This window comes from Stylophora pistillata, chromosome 3, assembly GCF_964205215.1.
Source record: "Stylophora pistillata chromosome 3, jaStyPist1.2, whole genome shotgun sequence".
In the NCBI taxonomy this organism is placed as follows: Eukaryota; Metazoa; Cnidaria; class Anthozoa; order Scleractinia; family Pocilloporidae; genus Stylophora; species Stylophora pistillata.
This window is the reverse complement of record NC_142521.1, coordinates 8143367-8166145: the sequence shown is the minus strand read 5'-3', so window position 1 is coordinate 8166145 and position 22779 is coordinate 8143367. Positions and strand designations below refer to the sequence as shown.

At 39.3% G+C, this 22779-nt stretch overlaps 2 protein-coding genes across 4 annotated transcripts; one reads left to right on the top strand and one right to left on the bottom strand.

Moving 5' to 3' along the window:
- Positions 1–3120: 3120 nt before the first annotated feature.
- On the top strand, positions 3121–4741 carry LOC111332473 (collagen triple helix repeat-containing protein 1). 2 transcript variants are annotated; one of them, XM_022937852.2, is made up of 4 exons: positions 3121–3446; positions 3790–3875; positions 3956–4153; positions 4252–4741. In XM_022937852.2, the coding sequence occupies exons 2-4, from the start codon at positions 3801–3803 to the stop codon at positions 4603–4605; spliced, it is 627 nt and encodes a 208-aa protein (XP_022793587.1). In that variant the 5' UTR covers positions 3121–3446; positions 3790–3800; the 3' UTR covers positions 4606–4741. The 2 variants fall into 2 exon arrangements, with proteins under 2 accessions (XP_022793587.1, XP_088611270.1); XM_088755144.1 differs by having other exon boundaries at positions 3123–3446; positions 3786–3875.
- Positions 4679–22267, bottom strand: LOC111332561 (ATP-dependent DNA helicase Q4). 2 transcript variants are annotated; one of them, XM_088755141.1, is made up of 17 exons: positions 22001–22267; positions 21845–21930; positions 21259–21292; positions 20910–20977; positions 20227–20418; positions 18748–18887; positions 17819–18532; positions 17309–17398; positions 16631–16918; positions 15730–15944; positions 12025–12117; positions 11702–11838; positions 10776–11045; positions 9295–9477; positions 8568–8773; positions 7991–8279; positions 4679–7634 (listed from the first exon to the last, which is right to left on the bottom strand). In XM_088755141.1, exons 1-17 carry the CDS (start codon positions 22011–22013, stop codon positions 6153–6155), a joined length of 4500 nt encoding a protein of 1499 aa, XP_088611267.1. In that variant the 5' UTR covers positions 22014–22267; the 3' UTR covers positions 4679–6152. The 2 variants fall into 2 exon arrangements, with proteins under 2 accessions (XP_088611267.1, XP_088611266.1); XM_088755140.1 differs by having other exon boundaries at positions 21845–21933; positions 22001–22266.
- Between the last annotated feature and the right edge of the window lie 512 nt (positions 22268–22779).

Genomic DNA, 22779 nt, shown 5'->3' with positions numbered 1-22779 from the left:
CCTCAAAGCTTGGAGAATTTTCTACTTCGAGCTTTTTCGCTTCTATTTTGCAGTTGTAACAACACACTTCTTTGTTACAGCACTTTCAAATTTTCCATTATTCAGCTTTGAAAGTGGAAATCGGCCCCCCTCCCCCCTCCCGCGAGTTATTTGGTAGGTTTTCAGTAATTATTTGAAGTTCCTCGGCATTGTTTTTAAGGTTACGCAATCACTTAAGTCTTTGGTTTGTACTTTCTAAAGGAAGTGGGTCACGTAAAGAATAAGGAATGAGAAAGGTTTTATGCGCTCATTTCGTAAAGTTTGCCTTCGATAAACCGATCTAACATCGATCGTTCCGTTCAGTATTTTTTGAGGCCTCTTAGTATGTTAAATAGAAGGTATTATCCATTAAAAGATGAACCAGTACCCGTTATCAGTTTCTTTTTGTTTTTGAGGAACCCAATCTGAATTAATAGCTTTTCTGCTTTGAAAATTGAAACCATTTTGACAGTTCTCGGAAAGGAAAGGAGTTTTAACTCCCTTTCTTGGTCATAGTTTCACGTCTTGGCAGATTTCTCTCCCAGCACGGACTCAACCCTACCTAAACGTTATGTTACATTTGATTAATTGCTGCTTTTTGTTACGAAGTGAGACAAGTGTTTTTACAAGGTGCGATTTTCTGTTACTAAGAAGCGTGACCACTTTATCATTTGGGGCGACAAGGATTACAAAGTGCGAAGGAAAACACCTCAGCTGTGTTTCAACGGCGAGAAAACTACTTAAATCCCTGTAGCTTTCCCTGCCTGAAGACTACAAAAAGTCTGGTCCAGTCGCTCGGGTAAGTTTAAAAGTTGCTGAAGATTTCGGTGTTTAGCCCGGCATTGAGATGAGTGTACGAGTAAGAATCAAAGTGCCAGTAATTAACGAGCCTATCTATGGATCTCTTCCCCTGTATTAACTCATGGAAACACGTCCTTACTTGTCAGTCAGTCCAAATTGTTCTCTCCTCCCCTTTAGCGCTCGATTCAATTTCGATCAGTTTACACAAATACTACTGAATGTAATATACGAGATACACCTATAGTTTCACACAACTCCCTAGCGACACTGCCTAGTACATTCTTATCATGTATGTGCTCTTGAAACTGATCTTAGAAATTATCCCCGGCAGAGCAGCAAGAAATCATTTGACATCAGTTTCATCGACAGAATATTGGACAAGTATGGATTCTAGTTTTTCTGACCAAGATGGGGATTCCAATTCCAAAATCAGCAGTTCACAGTATCTTTGAAAGACAGTCTAACTGGGAAAGGCAATCAAAAATGAAAACATCCCTTAGTATTTAAAGCAAGTGTGTAAACATGAATATCTATTAACTAAAATATACATGTACAGTTTTCACAGCAATTTTATTGTACAGAGCCACAATAACAACTTGGTAATAAATAAAAGTGGTGTTGGAGTGAACTACATAAAACAAAGTTACCTCAGGGTAGGAAGAAAGCAGAATCTGATGTTCTGTGAGGTGACATGCGAAAGAACTGCTACTACCGACGACAAATGCTTACATTCCAGTGCACTAGTAACCAGGGAAAGAAATGCCGCTAAGTGATAATACTAATTACTTGTTTATTTTCGGAAGTAACAATCGATCGTGTAGTGTGATCATACGGGTGAGGAGAGTCCTAAATGCGAGTGTTGTCGATGGTAGTAATTAAGTTCTCAACAATGACTGTGCGGGCTTTTGATCATTCAGCCTTTAGTGATTCCCCATTACTAGCTTATTAGAGGTATTAAAATTGCTCTGTGAACATTTTTTTTTAATGTCATTTTTTGTCCATTATTTCTTCCTCGAACAATCATTGGTATCATTTAGTCTTGGGTACTGGCTTTAAACAAAACAGCCGCTTCAATCTACTCACAACATACTTCTTCTATTCACTATTTTGTTATCATCACAGGTAAAACATTGACTTAACAATGAGCGGTAAGCATTCACATTTGAAGACCAAGAGGAAAGCATTTGTATTTAATTAAAATTTGTCCGTCTATCCATTATTTTGCTTATTCTTCAACGTAGACTCAATGCATGAAGACTCGGCATCTTTGGCAGCCGAGCTTTACTTTCGTTACGCAACACGCTCTGTTCTTCACAAAACACGCTCTCTTCACGCAACATGCTTCCTTCTTCCCGCAGAACACTCTCTTTTCTTCAAAGGAGAACCTGACTTTGCGTGGTGAGCCAGACCTATCAACTGCTGCAGGGGATCCGGGCGAGGGCGTCGCGATATTAGATTTGATCACTCCCAATTCTCTTCCGTAATTATTCTTTCAAAATATTTCCATTTGAAATGATTACAGCCACTAAAAAAAAATAATAATAATAATAAAACGCAGTCCATTCTGGATTTGATTTACAACAAATATTGTAAATTTTAGTGTTCACCAGAGAATTCTTATTCCAAGCGCCACTGGCGAAAACTAAAATCTTAAAAGACACAAAGTAGTTGAAAGTTTCTTCTCTCTCTTCGCGAACAGATCCGATAAAATACCCGCGAAACGAATACAAAACAGCCCGAAAGTAAGATCTATGAACAAAATACTGGTGAGGTTGAAGACAACCCTTTCGATAACGGATTTCTCGGATAATCTGGCTTCACGAACAGGGGTCGGTTAAATTTTATCGTTCCAAAACCGTCTCAATAGCTGGCAAAGGCGCGTCGTGACATCTCTTCGAAAACAGAGAAATTACCTCAGGGGTTAAAGGTTAAAAAAAAAAAAAGGCCTGACAGCGAGACTAAAGAAAACATTTTGAGTGAATAGGATCGTGTAAATTTACATAACTAAACTTTCCTTCCTGTTTATATTTGTATATGGGGATATCAAGTTTTGGTCACATGGTCAGAAATTGGTGGGAAAATATCGATAGGAAGAAAGAATGTTTGGAATAAAGTAACAGAACCTCGTTCGATATCGAGTCTCACCTTAATGTAAATCACTGCCTTCAATGAGACCATCACATGTAAATTCATTCTTACAAAGAGTTCATTAACAGCCCAGTGGAAAACAAGATTTATCTTAGTTTTTACTGGCGACAATTACTGCGAAGTAGTAAGGCCGCTAATGTAAACCTCTACAGTAACTTTTCACTAACTACGAAGTCGTAACAATTCAAAATTGATTACATCGCGATGTGCAGACGTTCCGAAGAAATACGAAATAGTATGCGACATCTAATTGGACAAATAGAAGGCTAAACAAACTCTTCTACTCTAATGCCAGCGAATAACAGTGCTTGTTAGATCGAAAATTTAAAATTAATCCGTCGTGTCGTAAACTCGTCTTAACGAGAAGTTCATTGCCCCAGTTGGTTTGTCAAACTAAATAATTATTTTGGCCCAGTTTTTAAGAGAGCAGGTATTTGAACAGAAATAGGTTTTCCTCTCCTCAGATCTTCTTTAAAAAGGTGGGTGGTACAATACGTCTACTAAGTCTAAATTTTCCTAACGGGGTTTCTAGTATCACGGTATGATAAGGACAACAATTCATCAGCAGTTTCATAGACAACACGCTCAGACGGGGTTAAGAATGAAAACTTATCCCTCAATTTTTAAAAACTTCGATTCTTTTGATATCCACTTTGCGGACACAGACAACTTTGGCTTTTATAGAACACTATTTCCATGTTAAATGTCCTTATCGGTATCAAACGAAGATCCTTTGACTCTTGCTAGATCTTTCCAGGCGCGGAATAAAAACTACCAGTTTTGTATTTTTTTTTTTTTTTTTGTCTGTTTTATTCTAGACAGAAAAATTGGAGATGGACGCTCTTCAGCTGATCATATTGTTATTCTCATCAGTCAGATTGATTGCCGAGGCTAACTCCACTCAAAAGGTGAACAACCCAATAAAATTCAAAGTTTTCATGTTAATTTGTTCAATTTCCATCTACCCCCTCCTTTTTGATATTCGTAGAGTTGTCAAAACTTAATTGGCGCTCCAGGCATTCCCGGTAATCCTGGGTTACCAGGCCCTTACGGTCGTGACGGGCCAAAAGGAGAAAAAGGAGAGACTGGAGCAAGAGGTCAGAAGGGAGGTTGTGCCCAGACCTTTTCTAACTGGAAACAGTGCGTTTGGAAAGGTCCTAATGGACGTGACTATGGATTGATCAAGGTGGGGAAAAATTATCAATTAACTAGTAAAATTAATAAAAATATCTGTCCCTTATTTTCTTAATTTTCAAAGGTGCAACTTTCACCATTTTTCGCTAGGATTGCCTTTTTAAAAAAATGTACCAAAAGACAACACTGCGCGTTTTCTACTCTGGAGCTCTTCGAATCCTTGGCTGCAAAAAATGTTGCAAGCGTTGGTATTTTACTTTCAATGGCGCTGAGTGCAGTGGGCCAATGCCTATTGACGGGGTCATTTACATGCATGAGGTAACTGGTGAACAACCCTTACGAGTTCGTCACATTGAAGGCTACTGTGAGAACATCCCAAAAGGCTCTGTGCGCGTGGGCTTCAACGTTGGAGACTGTCCACGTTTCGGAAATGCAGACGCTTATTCAAGCTGGAACTCAGTGTCCCGCATTGTGGTGGAAGAAATCCCCGCTCCACAGCAGTAGCTCAAGAAAAAAGTAAAATATCTTAGACAAAACGAGAAAATGATAAGGACTTTGACATGATGACTATTGTGGATCACTGTAGTTGCTGTTTTCTATAATTCGGGTACGATTAAAATATGAATAAAGAAAAGAGAAATGTTTGTTGTCCTTCTTGCACAACAAGAGGTAATTCACTTTGTAAATTCATGTTAGAATTCCTCTCTGTGCGAGACAGAAACTCAATTTTAAAGGGGTACTGCTGGAAACTAAGTTTGGTCAGTTTGATCCAAACGCGTAATGTAGCTCTAGCACACCTCATGCTGACCTGGGCCTCCTCAGACTGACGTGACAGCCTTTCCACTGACATAAACACTCTGTACTAATAAGGCCATGGTTAATTGACACCCATCCCTTCGGAAAAGACACCCTTCAAGGTTCTACAGCATTCTTAACATCGAGGTGGAGCACTCAGCCTTAATTCCGCTGCCACCATAACCCATAACGCCTCCCGGTTAGCTCAATGGATAGAGCGCTGGACTGATGCGCGGGAGGTCGGGGGTTCGAGCCCCGGCCGGACCAACACCCAAGGTCTTAAAATAAATGAGAAGAATATGCTGCCTTTCTATAACATCAACAAATGGTTTAGATATTCTAGTCTTCTCGGATAGGGACGAATAAATGGAGGTCCCGTCTCCTGCAGGGTTAGGGGTAGGATGTGGGTTGTTGTCTTGCGTTTCATACATGAGCCTCTGGCTCGGACAATATGGGTAACCATGCCCCACGAAAAGACATTAAACCTTGATTACTATTACTAGTAATACACCGTAAGGTCTACTAGGGTAATGTACGGTGGCCCAGAAGGCTCAACGCAAACAAAAAATATACTGCAGCAAGTAAAAAATATACTGCAGCAAATAAAAAATATACTGCAGCAAATAAAAAAAAGTACCGCAGCGAATAAAAAACACTCGTTCCATCCTTTGCTTGTTCACCTTTCCGAAACCATGTTTTGCAGCGAACTTATGACAGTACTATGCTGCTCCTTTAAAAAATCGATAAGAACTCTATTTTCATACCCTTGATGAAAGTAATCTTCTATAATCCTACGCAGATCGCTTTCGTCCATAGCCAAAAGCGAGTTCCAGTTCATGCTGTTTTGGCGGGAAACTAAGAACTATTACCCAGTCTTCCTTGGCGTTGCGTTCCAATTTTTTTTTGTTTGCGTTTTCTTTTATTTTGTTTGCGTTGCATATTTTATTTGCTGCAGTATTTTTTGTTTGCGTTGCATTTTTTTATTTGCTGCGGTACTTTTTTTCTTTGCGTTCTGATTTTTTTATTTGCTGCAGTATATTTTCATTTGCTGCTGTATATTTTTTATTTGCTGGAGTATATTTTTTGTTTGCGTAGTAATGGCTTCGACTGCTAAAAACGAAGGTACGTTTTCCAACGCTTTCTTAACATCAATACATGAAAAATTGAATCCTTGTTAAAAAAAAATAAATGTAGCATTGATTGGGAAGTATTTCATATTCCTGTGCAGCAATATTTCGTTAATCAAGATTCCTATCTCATCTGAACCTAACAAGTTCTTGAGTGGCAAACTTTCGCAGACTGTTAAACTCAACGTCCAAATGTTTTCTCCAAAAACGGCGATCACGACCCCACACCTCCGCTGGATAACACGGACTATCAATACCGTGAAATATTCGCGCAACAGCACGACCTGTAAACGAGTGATCGTGATGGACCCCAAGTAAGGCTCTGATATCCCGTGCAATACCGTCCCAATTCACGTGATCATTACGCTTGATACTGGAGGGGACAACCCTAGAGGCTTTTCTGGCTTCTGCCAAAGTTGCAAGTTCCTCCTTTGTTTTGTTGTTGCAATCCTTAAAATAGCTTTTGACAATTCGTTTGAGTTGGTTATCAGCTTCCTCGTCTACAGCGTCAGCGCATTGCCAAAACTCCGAGAACGAAACGCTTTTAAGTGAGTCATAGACGAACTGGAGCTGGTGCAGTTGAGTTCTTTCTTCGGCCAGAATGCGATCCTCGAGGAAGTCACAAATACTGTCACGCTCTGCGTCCGAGAGGTCCCCAGGCGCTCTAACATGTATGGACAGATCCGAGAACTCCACTAAGATCCCTGATTGCCCCATGTTTGAGAGAGAATTATCGCCTGACAATGATGTGTTCCACTGAAGTGCTCTCAATTCACGGCAAACTGGCGCTAGGTCCCAGCCCATCTTGTCAGCCAACTCTACCACTGGGAAAGTTAATGTTCCTGATTTTTTAAAACTAGCAGGCGTTGTACTGGTGTGCGACACGGCAGCAGCAATTGGTGGAATTTTCCTTGCCACTTCCCTCAACTGCGCATAACCACCGTAAAACTTCACCGTGCAGGTTGATTTGACTGGCTGCAGTACTTCTAGCCAGCGGCAAGGATGCAACTCCAAGTAGCAGAGTAAAGTAGCAATGCTTTCTTCACGGAGGTCGAGCTCTTGAACGACGACGTCTGTCACCATAGCAACAGAGTGACCGCCACATACGCGATGAGTATTCACATGCTCAGCTGAATGAAGATTGTTGCCAGCAAATTCTGTGGACTTCGCGCTTGCCTGTAAGTCACAAGCAGGATATGAGTCTAAGGTTCCTTTGACACTATTTTCAAGGCTGGGATACTCGATATTGTCATCGTTTGGAGGATCACTATCTTGTTCATCTAACTTCAGATTTGAATCACTTCCTTTTTCTCCTTCTTCAATTTGTCTTCTATCAGTATCGTGTTGCGCTTGAGTCTCCACCTCCCTCTGGTACTGTTGCTCAACAGCTTGCAATTCAGCTTCCAAGTTGGTTTCTGAGATGTCGTCATAATCCTCTTCTAAATCCAAATAGTCGTTCGTATCACTCTCTGCCGCAACCTGTTGCCGTTGTTGTTTCTGAAGTTCTCTACACTCACAACGTGGAAATGTCCGTTGGACCAGCTTCTTAAGAGAAGAGCGGTCCACTGTGTTGGCATAAACGTGCCGACGAAGTTCACACATGTCTTTACCCTATTAATTAAAGATAATTTAAGACACAGATAAGTAGAACACAGATAAGACACAGATAGGTAGAACTAAGGTGAGGTAGTCAATTTCAACTATAACATACTGTGAGCCTAAAGCTGGAGTAAAAAAAAAAGGAATATCTTCTACGTCCAAGCTCCTACTGATCACAGATATAAAGCCGTAAGATGTTCAAAACTTTGAATCAAAACACTTTCGTGCAGCCCGTAGCCCCACCTTGAAAACGCCATTCTTAGAATCAAAGAAAATCATTGAAAAATTGAAGTCGATCGATAAAACTCTACTCTGAGACTGATGGAGAACTGTCCAAACATTCAGTACCGCATCAGCGCTCTACACACCTCGGGATCCAGAAATACGTGACAGTGCGAGGGATTCCCGTCCCGTCCCGCACGGCCAATCTCCTGCACATAACTCTCAAAGCTGCGCGGTAAGTTGTAATGGATAATAGCTCGAACATCTGATTTATCTAGACCCATGCCAAATGCTACAGTCGCCACCACAATGCGCAGCTGACCTGTCATGAAGCGCTTCTGAACACGACGTCTTTGGGCGGCAGACAGCCCGGCATGGTAGCATTCGGCATCCCATTTGGGAACAGCGGCTTTGGCTGTCTTCTTCTTTCCTTTCCTACAGAGAAGAAAATACACGCCTGTTTGTAAAAAAAATATCTACAAAATCTTGACAAGTTAACTTCACTAGCTAAACGTATACTGCAAGTAATTTTGTGCGTTTCTTGATGCGCGCAGTACAAAAAAAAAAAAAAAAAACGCTTGGATTTGATCACGTACCTTTGAAAACCAAAAGCACTGTCAAAAACTAATCAAAATGATTGGATGAAATAAGAAAACCGTATCGATAGCTATCGTTTCTTGTGGACACAATCCTTAATTTTCACTGCAGAAGAGAAATCCTCACCCTTCGGATTTCTTTTTAGTCTCCCCAGGCTTCTCTTCCACGTCCACTAATTCTTCCTGGCCGTTCCAACCTGACGCCAGCCTGGTGCTCTGTAAGCACGTGCGTAGGGTCGAAGCCAGCTTCTCAGTCTGTTCTCTTCTGGTGCAGTAGATTATAATTGAATCGCATTGTGAGAAGCGCCGACCTTGAAGCAACTGCAACAATGCCTGGGGGAGGCACATAAGAAGCTAATCAGAAATCGAAGGAAGCACACAACTGATTTCAAGCGCGAGAAAAAAGGAATAAAAGTCGTGATTGGTTCCAGTGATGCACTTAATTAGTTGAGATGACAGTGCAACATATCTAAGACAAATAGAGATCGGAGTAAAAATAAAAAAACCAATAAAATTCTGGATCACTTTCGAAACAAAACTGAAAGAGGCTTTATCAGTCTATAGCGTGTTTGGCCCCCATTTTGTAAATTATGCATCTGAGCTGTTTGTTTTTGGAGAAGTTTTTTTAATATTAAGGGGAGAAATACACCTGAACGTCCACGTTAAGGCCTTGATTGAAATGACACACGCCTGTTAAAGCCTTCTTTTTGAGGTAACAAAATTAAAGCGGTTATTCTCCAAAAAAAGTTGATCAGAAACTCGAAAACAAATATGTTCAATTAGCATAGGAAAAGAAACTTCCGATGAAGTTTGATGATAACATGTTCTCTCTGTACAAGTCAAACAATTGTTACCTGCTGCTTATTACTATCACATGACACAGATAAGAACAAGTTAGGTGGTACAGCTCCACCTCTGATCACAGCCTCGGGATCATGTACAATCCCCAGGTGCTCAGCGACCGAAGCAGCTGTTGCACGTGTGGCAGTGGCTGTCAATCCTAGAAAACAACGCACGCCAAACTTCTCCCGAAGGACCTTTGAAAGTAAGGAACGATAATATTACTGCCACAGTACAAATCCTTACTTAGGAAAGCTTTCACGACTTACAAGGAAAACAACTGGTTTGTAATTTCGAATTTATAGTACGTGTACCCTACAGCAAATTAGCCTATTCATACACATCCCATCTTTCACCCCCTTACATAAATAGTAATTAAAATTTTAGTGCATTGATCTAATGTAGAAAGAAAAAGTAATCAGCAATTTCCAGAGTGAAAGTTCCATTTGGCACGGCGAAAAACCACATTACAAGAATACCATAAACTTGATCTGACCTTCAAAGTGCAAGATCATGAACATAGTACGTCTGTAAAGTGGCAATAATATTGCAATGAAGCGCTAACCAGGAATCTATGGACCACCAGTCGCTTATTTTCCCTTTAATGCATCGAGTACCTCCAGTGGTAACTTCAAATATCCACACCCATGTCCAACTTCGTATAGGTAATCACACGATTTCGAGTGCAATTTGGAATAAATAAACACGAGTAAATTTTTTCAAAGACTAACAAAATTGCACTCGCCCTACGGGCTCATGCAATTTGTGGTCTTTGAAAAAATTTACAAGTGCTTATTTATTCCAAATTGCACGAGAAAATAATGTGATTATCTATTAATAATATACATGAAAAAAAAAAAAAAAAAAAAACGAGGCAGCTTCTCATAACTACGCAGAAGAAAAGCGCGCGCATCACGTGCAAAAATAATTTATTCAAACCCTGCAAGTGACATTGACCAATCATTCTGACCAATCAGAATGTCTGGTTTGTTTTTTTCTTTGCACTGAATTAACCCTCTTCTGCACTGAATTAACTCTCCTCTGCACTGAATTAACTGAAAACTGCATTCATCTTAACCAATCAGAACTGAGAGTTTTTTTGATGTATATTGTTAACCCTTAAACACCCAAGATCTGATTGTTCATTCTCCCCCCAAGTTGCTGCACATTTCCTTGTACATAAGTTACAAGAGTTTTAAAATACTAGATCATGATAACAACTTCTACTCGATAAGTTTGAGTATTCTCAGAACCTGTTTGCTGGAGAATGTATGGATATTACAGGGAGAGGTTACTTGTTAATCACTTCTGAGAGCTCAAGGGAAGCCCCTACATGTTTGAGGTTACTAGATTTCTCAGGGTGAACCAAACATAGCAATGGACAAAACTGGTATGATTACATGAATAAAAAAAATGACAAAAACTCCACTCAGTAGTTATATCATGAGAAAATTCAGACTGTAGCTGATTACTACTATTTTTATTTCAAACACACCTTGCAAACTCTAAGGTAAGAGGGTCGAAAGTTGTGCGACCACTCGGAAACACAGTGAGCTTCATCTATACAAGCAAAAGCAATCTGTGGTAGCTGTGAAACAGTAGGAAGGCACCCATTTCCTGAACCCCCTCCTACCAGGGCCTCAGGGGAGAGCAGCAAGACGGACACCTTACCAGAGCACAGATCCTCTACTACCTTCTGACGTTGGGCTTTTGTGAGGTTTGTGTGAAGACAGGCACCTTTTAATCCATGAGGAAGACCACTAATCTGAGAAAAAGTGTTTTTATGTTGTACCATTAATTGCTCAAAACTAACATTCCCATTTTTTCAAAGAGAGAGGTTTCATCTCCCTTAGTTGGGTAAAAAGTTGACACACTAAACGAGCGCTTGAATGAATGCCAGGTTTTGGAGTGAAACAAGGAATAAATTACAAATGTAAATACTAACAAAGAGAGCAAAAACATCAACTTCATGCAATAACGTAAGTGCACATACTCTTTTCAAGCTTGTGCATGCACCCCGCCCATTCATTATACTATATTTTTTGCATCTGGGTGTTAACTGCACAGTAAGCCCTTTTGTCCATCAAATTGAATGCCCTTACAGTTATGTAATGTGTGAAGTCTTTTTGGCTAACTGGCAACAGAATTGACTGAGCTTTATCCAATGCCTGATGCAATTAAATCCTTGAAAAGCATGAATATTCATGTTACAAAAAACAGAGGAAAGGAAGGCTTAATACGTTTTTTGTGCACAGGAAGAGAGATTTTACATGTACTACTCTCTGGTGTGGATGAATGGTTTCCTCAATTTAACATATCTCAATTCCAACAAAAAAAAAAACAAAAAAAAAGAAAGAAAAAAAAGCTCAAAGTGATTAGATTTTAATTAGCACACCATGGTGCAATGTCTAGAATTAATACCTGATCCTCCATGAGAGAAACAAGAGGTGAAATAACCAGTGTTAAACATGGTGAGCGTTGGGTATACATAAAGGCAGGAAGCTGGTAACAAAGAGATTTACCAGCTCCAGTGGAGAGCACCACAAGTGATGACAGCCCTGGAATAAAAAAAAAAAAATTATAAATTGCAATCAAAATCATTAAACACCATAAGAGCCTCTAGAGTACATGAAAGATGAAGTAATAAGGGATTAAATGAATAATTTGAGAAGAATGGTTAACTACAATTTAATGTGTAATAGAACTGTGGCAAGAAATATACTAAAAAAGAGCTCTAAACTTACCGCAAAGGATTCTCATGACAGCTTCCTGTTGTCCTGATCGGAATGTTGAAAATCCTAATTTCTCCAAAGAAGACAACACTTCATTTGTTACCTCTGAAATACAAATTTAGCAATGAAATGTTATATTAGTAGTTTAACTGTTTGGCTTTCTTAAGCTGATCAAAAGTTTCATGTAGCACATACATTACTAATAGTGAACTTGCATCACTTAATTCTATTTTTGCAATTATTTCTTGCCCTGTACAATTGTGAAGTGAAGTGAAAACCTTTATTAATTTATAAGGCTCAGGGTAGCCCCTTCAGACGCAAAAAGCTGTCTGTTATCAATGGGAGCCCTGAGCAACAACATTAAAACATTACACTAAAACAGGAAATAATATAAATAGAGAACTATTTACAAGTAAAAGATTAAAAGATGTATAACACGAAATATCATTAAGATAATTCGTTAAAAAGAGTGCAACCATAATAATAGAAGGATCTTTTTGCAATCTCAGTTCTCACAGCAGGCGGATGTAAGAGGTTGCTTTGTCTAGTAGCACGCGCATGGATTGTATTATTACGTTTAAAATATTGTTTAAAATACTGGGGACATTGACCTTGCAGGCATTTCTTAACGAGTTTAAAGACAGATTTACGTCGGCGCTCCTCCAACGTGGGCCATTTCAGAACGTCCATTGCCTGCTTGCTGCGCACAGTTCTAGCCACTATCCTAGCAGCCCGGTTTTGGAGGGCTTCAAGGTCTTGTTTACGACCTTCCCCGCAACAGCCCCACACACATACACAGTACTCTAAAATAGGCCTAATTAGACTACAATACACTACATTTGCACTCTCTCTAGAAAGGCTTCTACGAAGCCTGCCGAGCATTCCTATGCGTTTTCCCGCCTTCGAAATTAGGTGCTTTATTTGCTCATTCCAGCTAAGGCGGTCATCAAAAACTATACCTAGATAAGTAAAATGAAAAACTCGCTTAATTACATTGTTATTTAAAATAATAGAAAAGGAGTTAACAGCAGATAGTCTAGGGGCGGTTCCGAAAAGCATAGCTTCAGTTTTTGTTACATTTACAAACAGACTATTAAAAGAAAGCCAGTCATCAATTTTAGACAGTTCAGCATTCAGCTTGTCTTGAATTACAGAGGCTTGAGAGGATGAACAGTATAGAACAGTGTCATCGGCGTACATCAGAATATTGCAATCGGACACTACTTCCTGTAAATCATTAATGTGTAGAATAAACAATAGTGGCCCGAGAATAGAACCCTGAGGCACTCCAGTAGAGATGGCTTCTGAAGTAGAAGTCACCCCTTGAAACTCTACAACTTGGGTGCGGTTCGACAGGTAATCCGTAAACCAGCCATGCTCTTTATCCAAAATCCCCAAATTGGAAAGCTTGTCCAGAAGTACCGCATGATTCACAGTGTCAAAAGCTTTGCGAAGGTCAATAAACACAGCACCAGTTAATTGACCTTGATCCATGTTCCTTCGAATATTATCAGAAAAACTAAGAGCAGCGAATTCTGTCGAGTGATACTTCCGAAACCCGCACTGATAAGGGCTCAAAATCTTGTTTTGCTGGAGATATTTGTAGAGTTGGATATGTACAGCCCGTTCTAAAACCTTAGATAAAACAGGTAAAATGGAAATCGGGCGATAATTGTCCATCTCATCAGCCTTTCCTTTCTTAAAAAGTGGAATGACCCGTGCGGATTTCCAATCACTAGGAACTTGGGCAGTACGCAACGAGGTGTTGATAATAAACGCCACAGGCTTAGCTACAATGTCCGCAGAATCTTTTAACAGGCGAGCCGGTATGCGGTCCAAACCTACGGCCTTCCCAGATTTCAGGCTACGTAGTTGAGACATAACAAACTCCCCAGAGATCTCAAGAAAATTAAACGGCAGATACTGACAGGCAGGAGTAACGGAATAACGTTGTTTATGACCACAAGTTTTCTGTAAGGTGGCCATCAATTTGCTTGCTGCAGATGCGAAAAACTTGTTAAATGCGTTGGCAATGCAATGTTTGTCAGAAGAGATAGCGCCGTCTACTTTGATGTTCGGAGAAGTAGCTTTCTTTTCACCCGGTAGGATTTTCTTCATCGTCTTCCAAAACAATCTGTAATCGCCACCACTTTCCTCGATGAGCCGTTTATTGTAAGACGCTTTCGCTGACCTTATTTCATTTGTCACACGATTGCGAAAATGGCGGTAGTTTGCCCAATCTTCTGAGGCATTACTCTTGATTGCTTTTTTGTGAAAATAATTACGCTGGTGCATAGTTACCTTTATGCTCTTGTTTAGCCAGGGACAATTGTCAATGCCGCGCACGCGGCGCTGCGTCAGTGGTGCATGACGATCAGCAATCGTGACAAATTTTCGCTTAAAGTCATGCCAGAGATCATTAACAATGGCAGGTCCATCGGGACCAGGAGCAGAGTTCCAGGTAACACCCTTCAGGTCTTTGCGAAAAGCGTCAACATTGAAATGCGCATAATTTCGGAAGGTCTTGACTTGGGAAGGTGCTCTTTTCCAGTTTAATTTACGCACACAATAAACCAGTTCATGGTCACTTAAATGAGTGGAAACTACCCCCGACTCACACACATTTTGCGGGCAACTGACAGCGACTAAATCAATAAGTGACTTAGAGTTTTTAGTAATCCTTGTGGGCTGGTCGATTAGCTGCTTGATATTTAAACTCCTGAATAGCGATTTAAGTTGTTTACAATTGGAGTCATTTCGGTGACTAGACATAAAACAACAGTTGAAGTCACCAAAAAGGAGCATCTCTTTGCCCTCGGCTGAAGCAGTATCTAAGATACCGTTCAGCTTTACCATAAAGTCCTTATCGTAATACCGCGAGGTACGATCGGGTCTGTAAAAATTTCCAATAAGAAAGCTGCGTGATTTAGGAACAGCAATTTCCAGCCACATTCCTTCTACGGTGTCCAATTCAAGATCATCCCTTCGCGTAGCCACTGACTCGTCATGAACAAAAACCGCAACGCCGCCATGATTTCCCTTTCTGTCCTTCCGAAAAAGTTTATAACCCGGTATTTCATATTCACTGTCACTCCTGTCGGCCTTGATCCAGGTCTCAGACAGAGTAATTATTTGTATGCCTGACTGGAGTTCTTGTAACAGTAGGCGAAGCTGATCAATTTTATCGCCAAGGCTTTGTATGTTTTGGTGAATGAACTTGAGTCCACGGAGTTTAACAACGTGATTCAGACCATTAACAGGCCCAGGGTTAAGACTAACATCACCAGACAGTAGAACCAAATAACCTGCACACAAAGAAAGCTTGACGAGTTTAAGTCCGACTCTTGCCTTCCAAAATGGCGGAGTTGATGGACTTGTGCTGTAGTGACGACCGGAACAGTGGTTTCGAGATGAAACGTTGAGCCTGTCACCATTAAACGCAACCAGGAGAGCCGCAGCAGGATTAGATACACGACAAACGCGTAACGAAAAGATGATAATTGAGAGCAGAAACAGAATACATAAATAACGAGAGAGCGCAAACGACCAGCGTCCGACCGCCATCTTGTAATGATTTGCCCATTTTGCCCTGAGACTCTAAATCTACCTGTCACTTCCACAGAAGCTACACAGAGGTTTGATGCAGTTTAGTGTGAGCAATTGCTGAGGCTACAGAAAATTTTCCAACTGATAAATACCTATTCCAGTTTTACTTACCTACAGGCTTTCCATCCACTGGCTGGTAGAGTGGCTCCACTACTAGGGGAGGGGTGGGTGGAATGACCACTGGCCTTGGTAGTTTATGAGGTAAGATGACAAGATTTTCTGCGTGTGCTTCATCATCCCTATGAATTCCTGCAGCCATTAAGGCAGCTTCTTCTATAGAGGGCAGTGGCTCAAATTCATCCATATCAATATCATTATCTTGATCACTTGACGGAACAAAAAGATCAAATTAAGAGTGAGAATAGTTTGTAACCATGTCTAATACAGGGAGGATTTTTTAAACACTCCCATTTCACTTGAAAATCCAGTTTTTTCCTTTACTTTCCTAAAAAAAATCTGTGTTTTCAAAATAACTCTTGGAATTCCAAGTCAAAAATACTCATTTTGACATACCACAAACCTTGCTTTTCTCACTACAGCTTAGCACATGTAGATGCATTTGTGACAATAACTACTAATTCTGATATTTCTGTCCTCATCTACTAGGAATGCTTGAGTAACCTCTAGTTTCAAATAGGAGGCGTGCTTTGAATTTGCCTTCCCCCCCCTTTCCCTAAGCATTCTCATGTTGCGTTGTCATGCTATGCTACTTATCCATGGATGCTTTCATTAACAGGTTTAGAATATTGTTTACCTACATGTATAAAGTATAGCTGATATATGATCACCTTTAAGCAATTCAAGAGTACGACTTTGGTAACCATGCATAAAAAATTTATTTTGCATTTACAAAATAACTGCAAACTTGAGGCAAGGATTGAGAAGTGGGTGTCTCCTATGGTATTTCTCTAAGTGAATTGGGGAAAGTATCATTTTCACATTTTCCATGGTTTGGATCAGTCTTTAATATGTGGAAACACATTTGAGTATCAAGGCTAATCAACAAACTTACCAGTTTTCCACTTTAGGCACTGCCTTAGATTTCTTAGGGCCTTTGCAGTTCTTAGCCCAGTGACCCTCCTGTCCACACTTGAAACAAGCTCCAGATCTTCCAACCCTTCCACTTTGTCCTCTGCTTGACCAACTTTTCTGTGGAACAAACTCACCTCGTGATTTCATGATCTGTTTCCATGCTCTTCTCTTGTGTGCAGATCCACTGATACTACCTCCACGTCGCCGATAGGAACGGTGCTTCATATTGAGCTTCTGGAAATTGTCACTGACAAGGCCTGATGACACTCTAATAAAAGACAAAGTATACTTATTCAAAAACTGGTATAAGAAAAATGCTATTTCCTTCATGAGGACTTTAATGTTATGATATTTGGGAAAACAAAATACTTATCAAGGAAGTAGCATTGTTGTTTCTCTAGTTATCACCATCTTTATTAAAAAAAACAACAACAACAACAACAACAACAAACAAAAAAACAGGGGAAATGGCAGGCTTTGGTTCATGGCATTCCAAACATCAATTCATCAGTTTCAAATAACTTCACACTCCCCTTGGAGAAATGTCATTTTCTTTTGTATGTCCTACATTATTCCCAACCTTGTACTACACAGCACAGTATTTGTTATGGAAAGAAGGAAAATGTATAAGTATCTTAAAGAAGATAGTACAACCTACTTTACTTTAGCAGTTGTGAGAGGCAGCTCTTGCTCAACTACTGTATTTGGCACATCTTTCCTGTCTTCATCTTCACTTTGTCCCCTGCAACTACCAATCCATTTTTCCAGTTGAGTTGTTGATACAAACTGAAATATCTAACAAATTTTATAACTTTGGATGATACAAGTTTGGGTTATACCACAGTAGAGATTTATCTAAACCCATCACAATTATCTAAACCCATCACACTATTTTCTTGAATACAAGTGTGTGTGTTTAGGAAATGACTACCTTGTTGACCAAAATTCTCCAGATGTATAAAATCTAAATTTGGTGCAAAGCTACAGACATTGTCTTTAATAGAATAAAAAAAAAGATCCTGCAACCTTCATTGATAATGCCAACATCTGAGCTCAACCTTGGTAACACTGTAGACCTTTGCAATTCAGCCTATGCTGCTATTAAGGTTTCACTTTCACTTTCATTGCAGAAGTTGTGCATCTCAAAAAAAAAAGTGTGCAAAATTACCCTTTGCCCTCTTCATGGACTTGTTCGTCATAATCATTTTCACATCTCAACTTCTTGTGAGGTTTCTCCAGGTTTCTCAAGGTTCTTTCATCAGCCTTTCTTTTATGGTTTGGAATTTCTTGGGAAGCTTCTACAGATCTCTCTGGTGGATCACGTTTCATTTCCATGTGATCCAACTTAAAAGGATCAGCAGCAGATACAGAACCAGCCAAACATTTTTCCTGTGATGTCTGAGGCAAATCCCTGACCTTCAAATGTTGTGTTCCATTCAGATATGTTTTACTTTCCCTTTCTTTGTATTTTGATGCAACAGTCTTAATGTTTTCTTTGTTACTACGCTCCTGAGCACTTCCTTTGTTGTTTGCCTTAAATCCTGTTCCAGGAGATATCTTCCTTCCAATGCTATGCTTTGCAACATTCATATGAGTTTCATTCCCAATCTCAGAAAGAGCATCAACATTTATTTCACTTTTTCTAGAAAAAGTACAGTTTTCTCTATCCAAGACCTTTCCTTTAGCAATGGGTGTTTGCATATTGGAGGGAGAGTTTTCTAATTCCAAAAAATTCTCTTGTAATCCACTCACACTCAACACTTGATGGTCTTCATTTAAAGGCAACTCAGGTTTACATTTTTCAAGCCATGCTGAAGAAATTGCTCCCCTTTTCCTGAATTGAACATTTCTTGATTGACGATTAGGAAGCAGGAGGCTTGACCTGTGTATGATAACAAATTTAATTTCATAAACAAAATGTTATGTGCACATCCTGGATAATGTCAGTCTTTGAAACAAAAACCAAAAACAAGAGAACAACATACAAGACATGCCATTTTTCCATCCAGCTGCATCATTTCCTAAAGTCATAGAGACTTAATACCAGTACATGATAAGGAAGATTGCAACTCCAAATAAAACAGACAATTTTTTTACCCAGTTCTTTTCTTTGTTAAGGACTTCAGAGTATGCTCTGAGGTATCAACCACTCTAACATCTTGCAAACTGCTTTTGAAATTTATCAATGTGGTTGCATCTTTCTCTGTATTTTCACATTGCTTGACTTCTAAAACATCCTGAAAAATGCAAAATAATATACCGATAACATCAACATCTAAATGGCCAAATGTATGGAAAATTCCACCTCTGTAGTTGCAGTGCTTTCAATAAGCACCGACAGTCGATGAAAAGCATCAGCTACTTCGCTCAGAGAAGTGGGCTACATTTTCCCTAAATTTAAATAATTAAAGAAAGATTCTTTGAAAACTAAATTAAAATTCATTTTGATGGACTTGTATGAACTTTTTACCTCAATTTCAAACTGCAGAATACCCTGCTACTCATTTACATGTCATTGAATAAGAATAGCCTCTACTGTGTTATCTTCATTCTTCACAATAGAGGCTATTCTTAATCAATGACATGCAAATGAGTGGCAGGGTATTCTGCAGTTACTCCCAAAATTAAATAACTATCAAAAGATCGGACGCGACTTGTTGGTCACAGCACTTGACTCATTTTGGGGTGGTGTTAGGACGTAATAGGTTTACGAAAAATTTAACTGCATGCAAAGTATGTAATCTAATTACCGTCATTTGTTTATCGAGTTCAGGAGTTCATTGTGGCCTGATAAATTGAACATTCAATGAAAGCTGCATTTTCTTGAATGACAATCATGTCATGGCATTGCAAAAAGAACAGAACGAAAACAAATCGGACGTTCATTTAAGCATTTCATCATTTTTTCCCACTTGCATTTGAAGTCTGAGTTAAAAGCTGCAGCTAATTGATCACAGTTTCTGGCGCCTGTCTTGCAGGTGTCCTGGTGGGTAGGCAGAGAAGCTTGGAAAGTTTTTCACCCGCGAACTGTTTATGGGTTTGCGGGGAAAAAAAACAAAGACAAATGGATGAAAGATTAACGATGCAACTGGATGCTTTCTTACCGGTAGTAAGTGATTCTGTTTAGCTCTATTGTTTTTAGTGACAATGACCTTAAACTTCCAGGAAATGCATGCAAACTTCCATTTTCAGCTTATTCGTATTGTAAAAATAAAAAAAAATGTTGCTATTGATAGTGAGTTTTCCTTTATCTTTTGCCCTCAATTTGGTCTCCAGAACTCCAGAAATGGCATTTTAGAGCTTCCAGATGTCAAAATTTTCTGGGAGGGCACACCCCCAGACCCCCCTAGATTAAGGGGCCTGACAGCCCCTTGTTGGTACGGACGGTTACTCACACTAACCAGCTGCCTACTTGAAATTTTATTGAAACCCCTTTAGTTGTAACAAGGGCTAACAAGTTTCAGTTGTGCAGAAATCATATTGGTAGCATGATTGAAAATCATTAAAAAGTTGTTTTGTGATTTAGTAGTATTACATATTTACTTTATGGTAAAAATGTAAAGAGATCCAACAAACCTTGTCTACATTACCCTCTGGAGCCCTTACAACTGTTGGTGTTTCATGAGCTTTTTTCTTAGGCCTCTGTCCGTGACATAATCTGACAGGTGTAATGTCAGCCCATTCCTTTGCACGGAATGGAATCGTAGAAAGCTTTAAATCTTCTTTTTTCTTGTTTAAATTCTTGCCAAAAACTTCATCACTGTCATCCTAGTTAGAATCATTCAGTCAGAGATACAACAGATGAGAAATGATTGTTGTCCTCAAAAACACAGAGACTGAACTCCTAAGATAACATTGGGAAAAGACTTAGCAATTTTGTATTTTCATCAAGTGACAGCAATAAATGTACCTAGATTTTATTTCTCCATTTATTCATTTTTACCCACATAGCATCTTGTTTATGCCACAGTTAGCCTTCTAGAAGATCCTCTTGTCTTATTGCAAATGCTTTTCTGGATCCCTTACAGATTCTTTGCTGAAGTACAGTATTTAGAGAAAACTGACTTGAACCAAACCTAATCATTACATGTTTTACTTTACTGTACCATTTCTGAAGCAGAAAGAGCTACAGCATGACACAATTTTCCAATCTAAAATTAAACAAAAAATCTAAAATAATACTATATCAGGTTTATAAGTTATCTACATGACAATACACAAAAACAAATTCTCTGAAAATATACTTGATGGTATAACACCTGTTGACATTCTGCAGTCTCTTTCTTGGAAAAATATTCTTTCAGTACTCTGTATCTTTTATATGATTCTATGAGAAGTAAAGGTAGAGAACACATTAGGGCATTCGGTAAGATTTCCGTATAACCCAATACTTCATTATGCATACAATTCTTGGATAAAAGAAAGCAGAGGTAAAACAACAGATTACCTTTGGGATTACAGCTTTGTTTTTTATTGGTATGGGGTTGTATAAAAATCTTTCTGGGCATTCTCTCATCTCAAAGCAAAATGAAATAAAATGTACACTACACTCCAAATTAACCATGAGTTTATTCCCATGTACAGAAGTGTAAATCAGTAACATCGTACCTCTTATTTCTTCTGAACCAGTGTTAATGTCATCCTGTATGGAAGAACAAAATGGATTTTTGTAAATAGAAAATGAAAGATGGTAATTTCTTTTTTTAGCTCGGTAAAGAAATAGTGAAAGATTGTCAAAGGAAAAAGAAAAGATTTTAAGTCCCTGTGAGAGATGGAACCTCAGACCTCCGATGCTTTACCACTGAGCCACATACGCTTTTCGTCTGTGCGCGCATAAAAATCGTATATGCGCGTCTGACAACCCTGCGTCTGAGCATATGAAATGCGTCTGCGTAGTCAACGTAAATCTGAGTAACACATGTAGTTGACACGCGCCCTGCATACAACTGAGATTAACCATATCGATAGCGTCATGTTTGTGAGTAGAATGAGAAAGATGGTAAAATTGTTGTTCTTAATCAAAAGGTACAAAGGAAGATCCTTCCATAAAATTAACTTTCGTTTTAAAATCAATAGCAAAACCAAGATACTTCTTGTGCAAAGCCGACGATCTAACATAAATACCTCGTATTCGTATGGAAAATAGCCAAAGTTTTCGCTTAAGTAACGAGTAAAGATATCAGATTTGTCATACCTTGCTGGGCTTACGGCCATGGGTTCGTTCAAACATATTTTCCCAGCATTTTAGCTCTCGTTTGAGCGACGACAGTTCTTTCATAGCTTCTAAAAGAAAATCCACACCGTATTACATGAAAGCCACGTCCAAACTTAAAACTATCTTTACACTCACTTGAACCAATCATGTTGGAGTTCTAATGTCTTAAGCTCCAAAGTCTTGGTTAAAAAGAAACGAACTATTCGGAGACTCAAGAGTCCGCCATCTTCTCAATCTTCCCGCGCGTTCAGATACCGGGCCTAGTCCCAGACCTCCCCATTTTGAGAGAGCACTAAGAAATTGGAAACCATTGAGAACAGAAAGACCAAATGCTGAGGCCCTTTCTCTTCTTTTTTTTTTTTCCTTTTTTTTTTTTTTTTTTTTTATTTAATAGGAGTCCGACTTATACGGATGGCAGTCAAGAAAAGTTTGGCGCGTATTTTCAGCAAGCGTGACTACGCTAGACGTTCTGAGTCACTGTTGTCGGACAATAGCCAATACATGCACCCTGTAATCGTGTACTGCGTCAGTCAAGTTCACTGCTTAAACGGCTGCAGAAATGCTTAGCCACATTCATTATTCCCTTCCAATAAACTGTATACTTACCGAATCTTCGCTTGTGAAGGCCTCGGAGCAATGCGTGAGAGGACAAGAACTTGTTGACAATACCAACGTTCGCCAGAGAAACTACTCTCGCACAATAAAGTCAATTGGTTATTTAGGATAATTAAAAAATAAGTATTTTTCAAATGTTTCCAACAAAGTAGAATCTGACACTGATCTACATCCGGCGCCAAGCTCAGTATGCTTAGAACGTCTTCCCACTTTCTGGGAGCCTAGTTTAGCGCTCCCTCAAAGAAAAAAAAGAAAGGAAAAAAAAAAAAAAGAAAAAAGAAATGAATTAACCTAATCGC

Bases quoted from the DNA above. Each gene is read 5' to 3' on its own strand.
- LOC111332561 (XM_088755140.1), bottom strand. The intron at 20,419-20,909 runs GTGTTATACCAT...GATTCTAACTAG, and splicing joins AGACTGCAGAATGTCAACAG to GATGACAGTGATGAAGTTTT. The intron at 18,888-20,226 runs GTTTGTTGGATC...TGCATTTTTCAG, and splicing joins CAGAGGGTAATGTAGACAAG to GATGTTTTAGAAGTCAAGCA.
- LOC111332473 (XM_022937852.2), top strand. From the start codon at position 3,801: ATGGACGCTCTTCAGCTGATCATATTGTTATTCTCATCAGTCAGATTG. The intron at 3,876-3,955 runs GTGAACAACCCA...TGATATTCGTAG, and splicing joins AGGCTAACTCCACTCAAAAG to AGTTGTCAAAACTTAATTGG. The intron at 4,154-4,251 runs GTGGGGAAAAAT...ATTTTTCGCTAG, and splicing joins GTGACTATGGATTGATCAAG to GATTGCCTTTTTAAAAAAAT.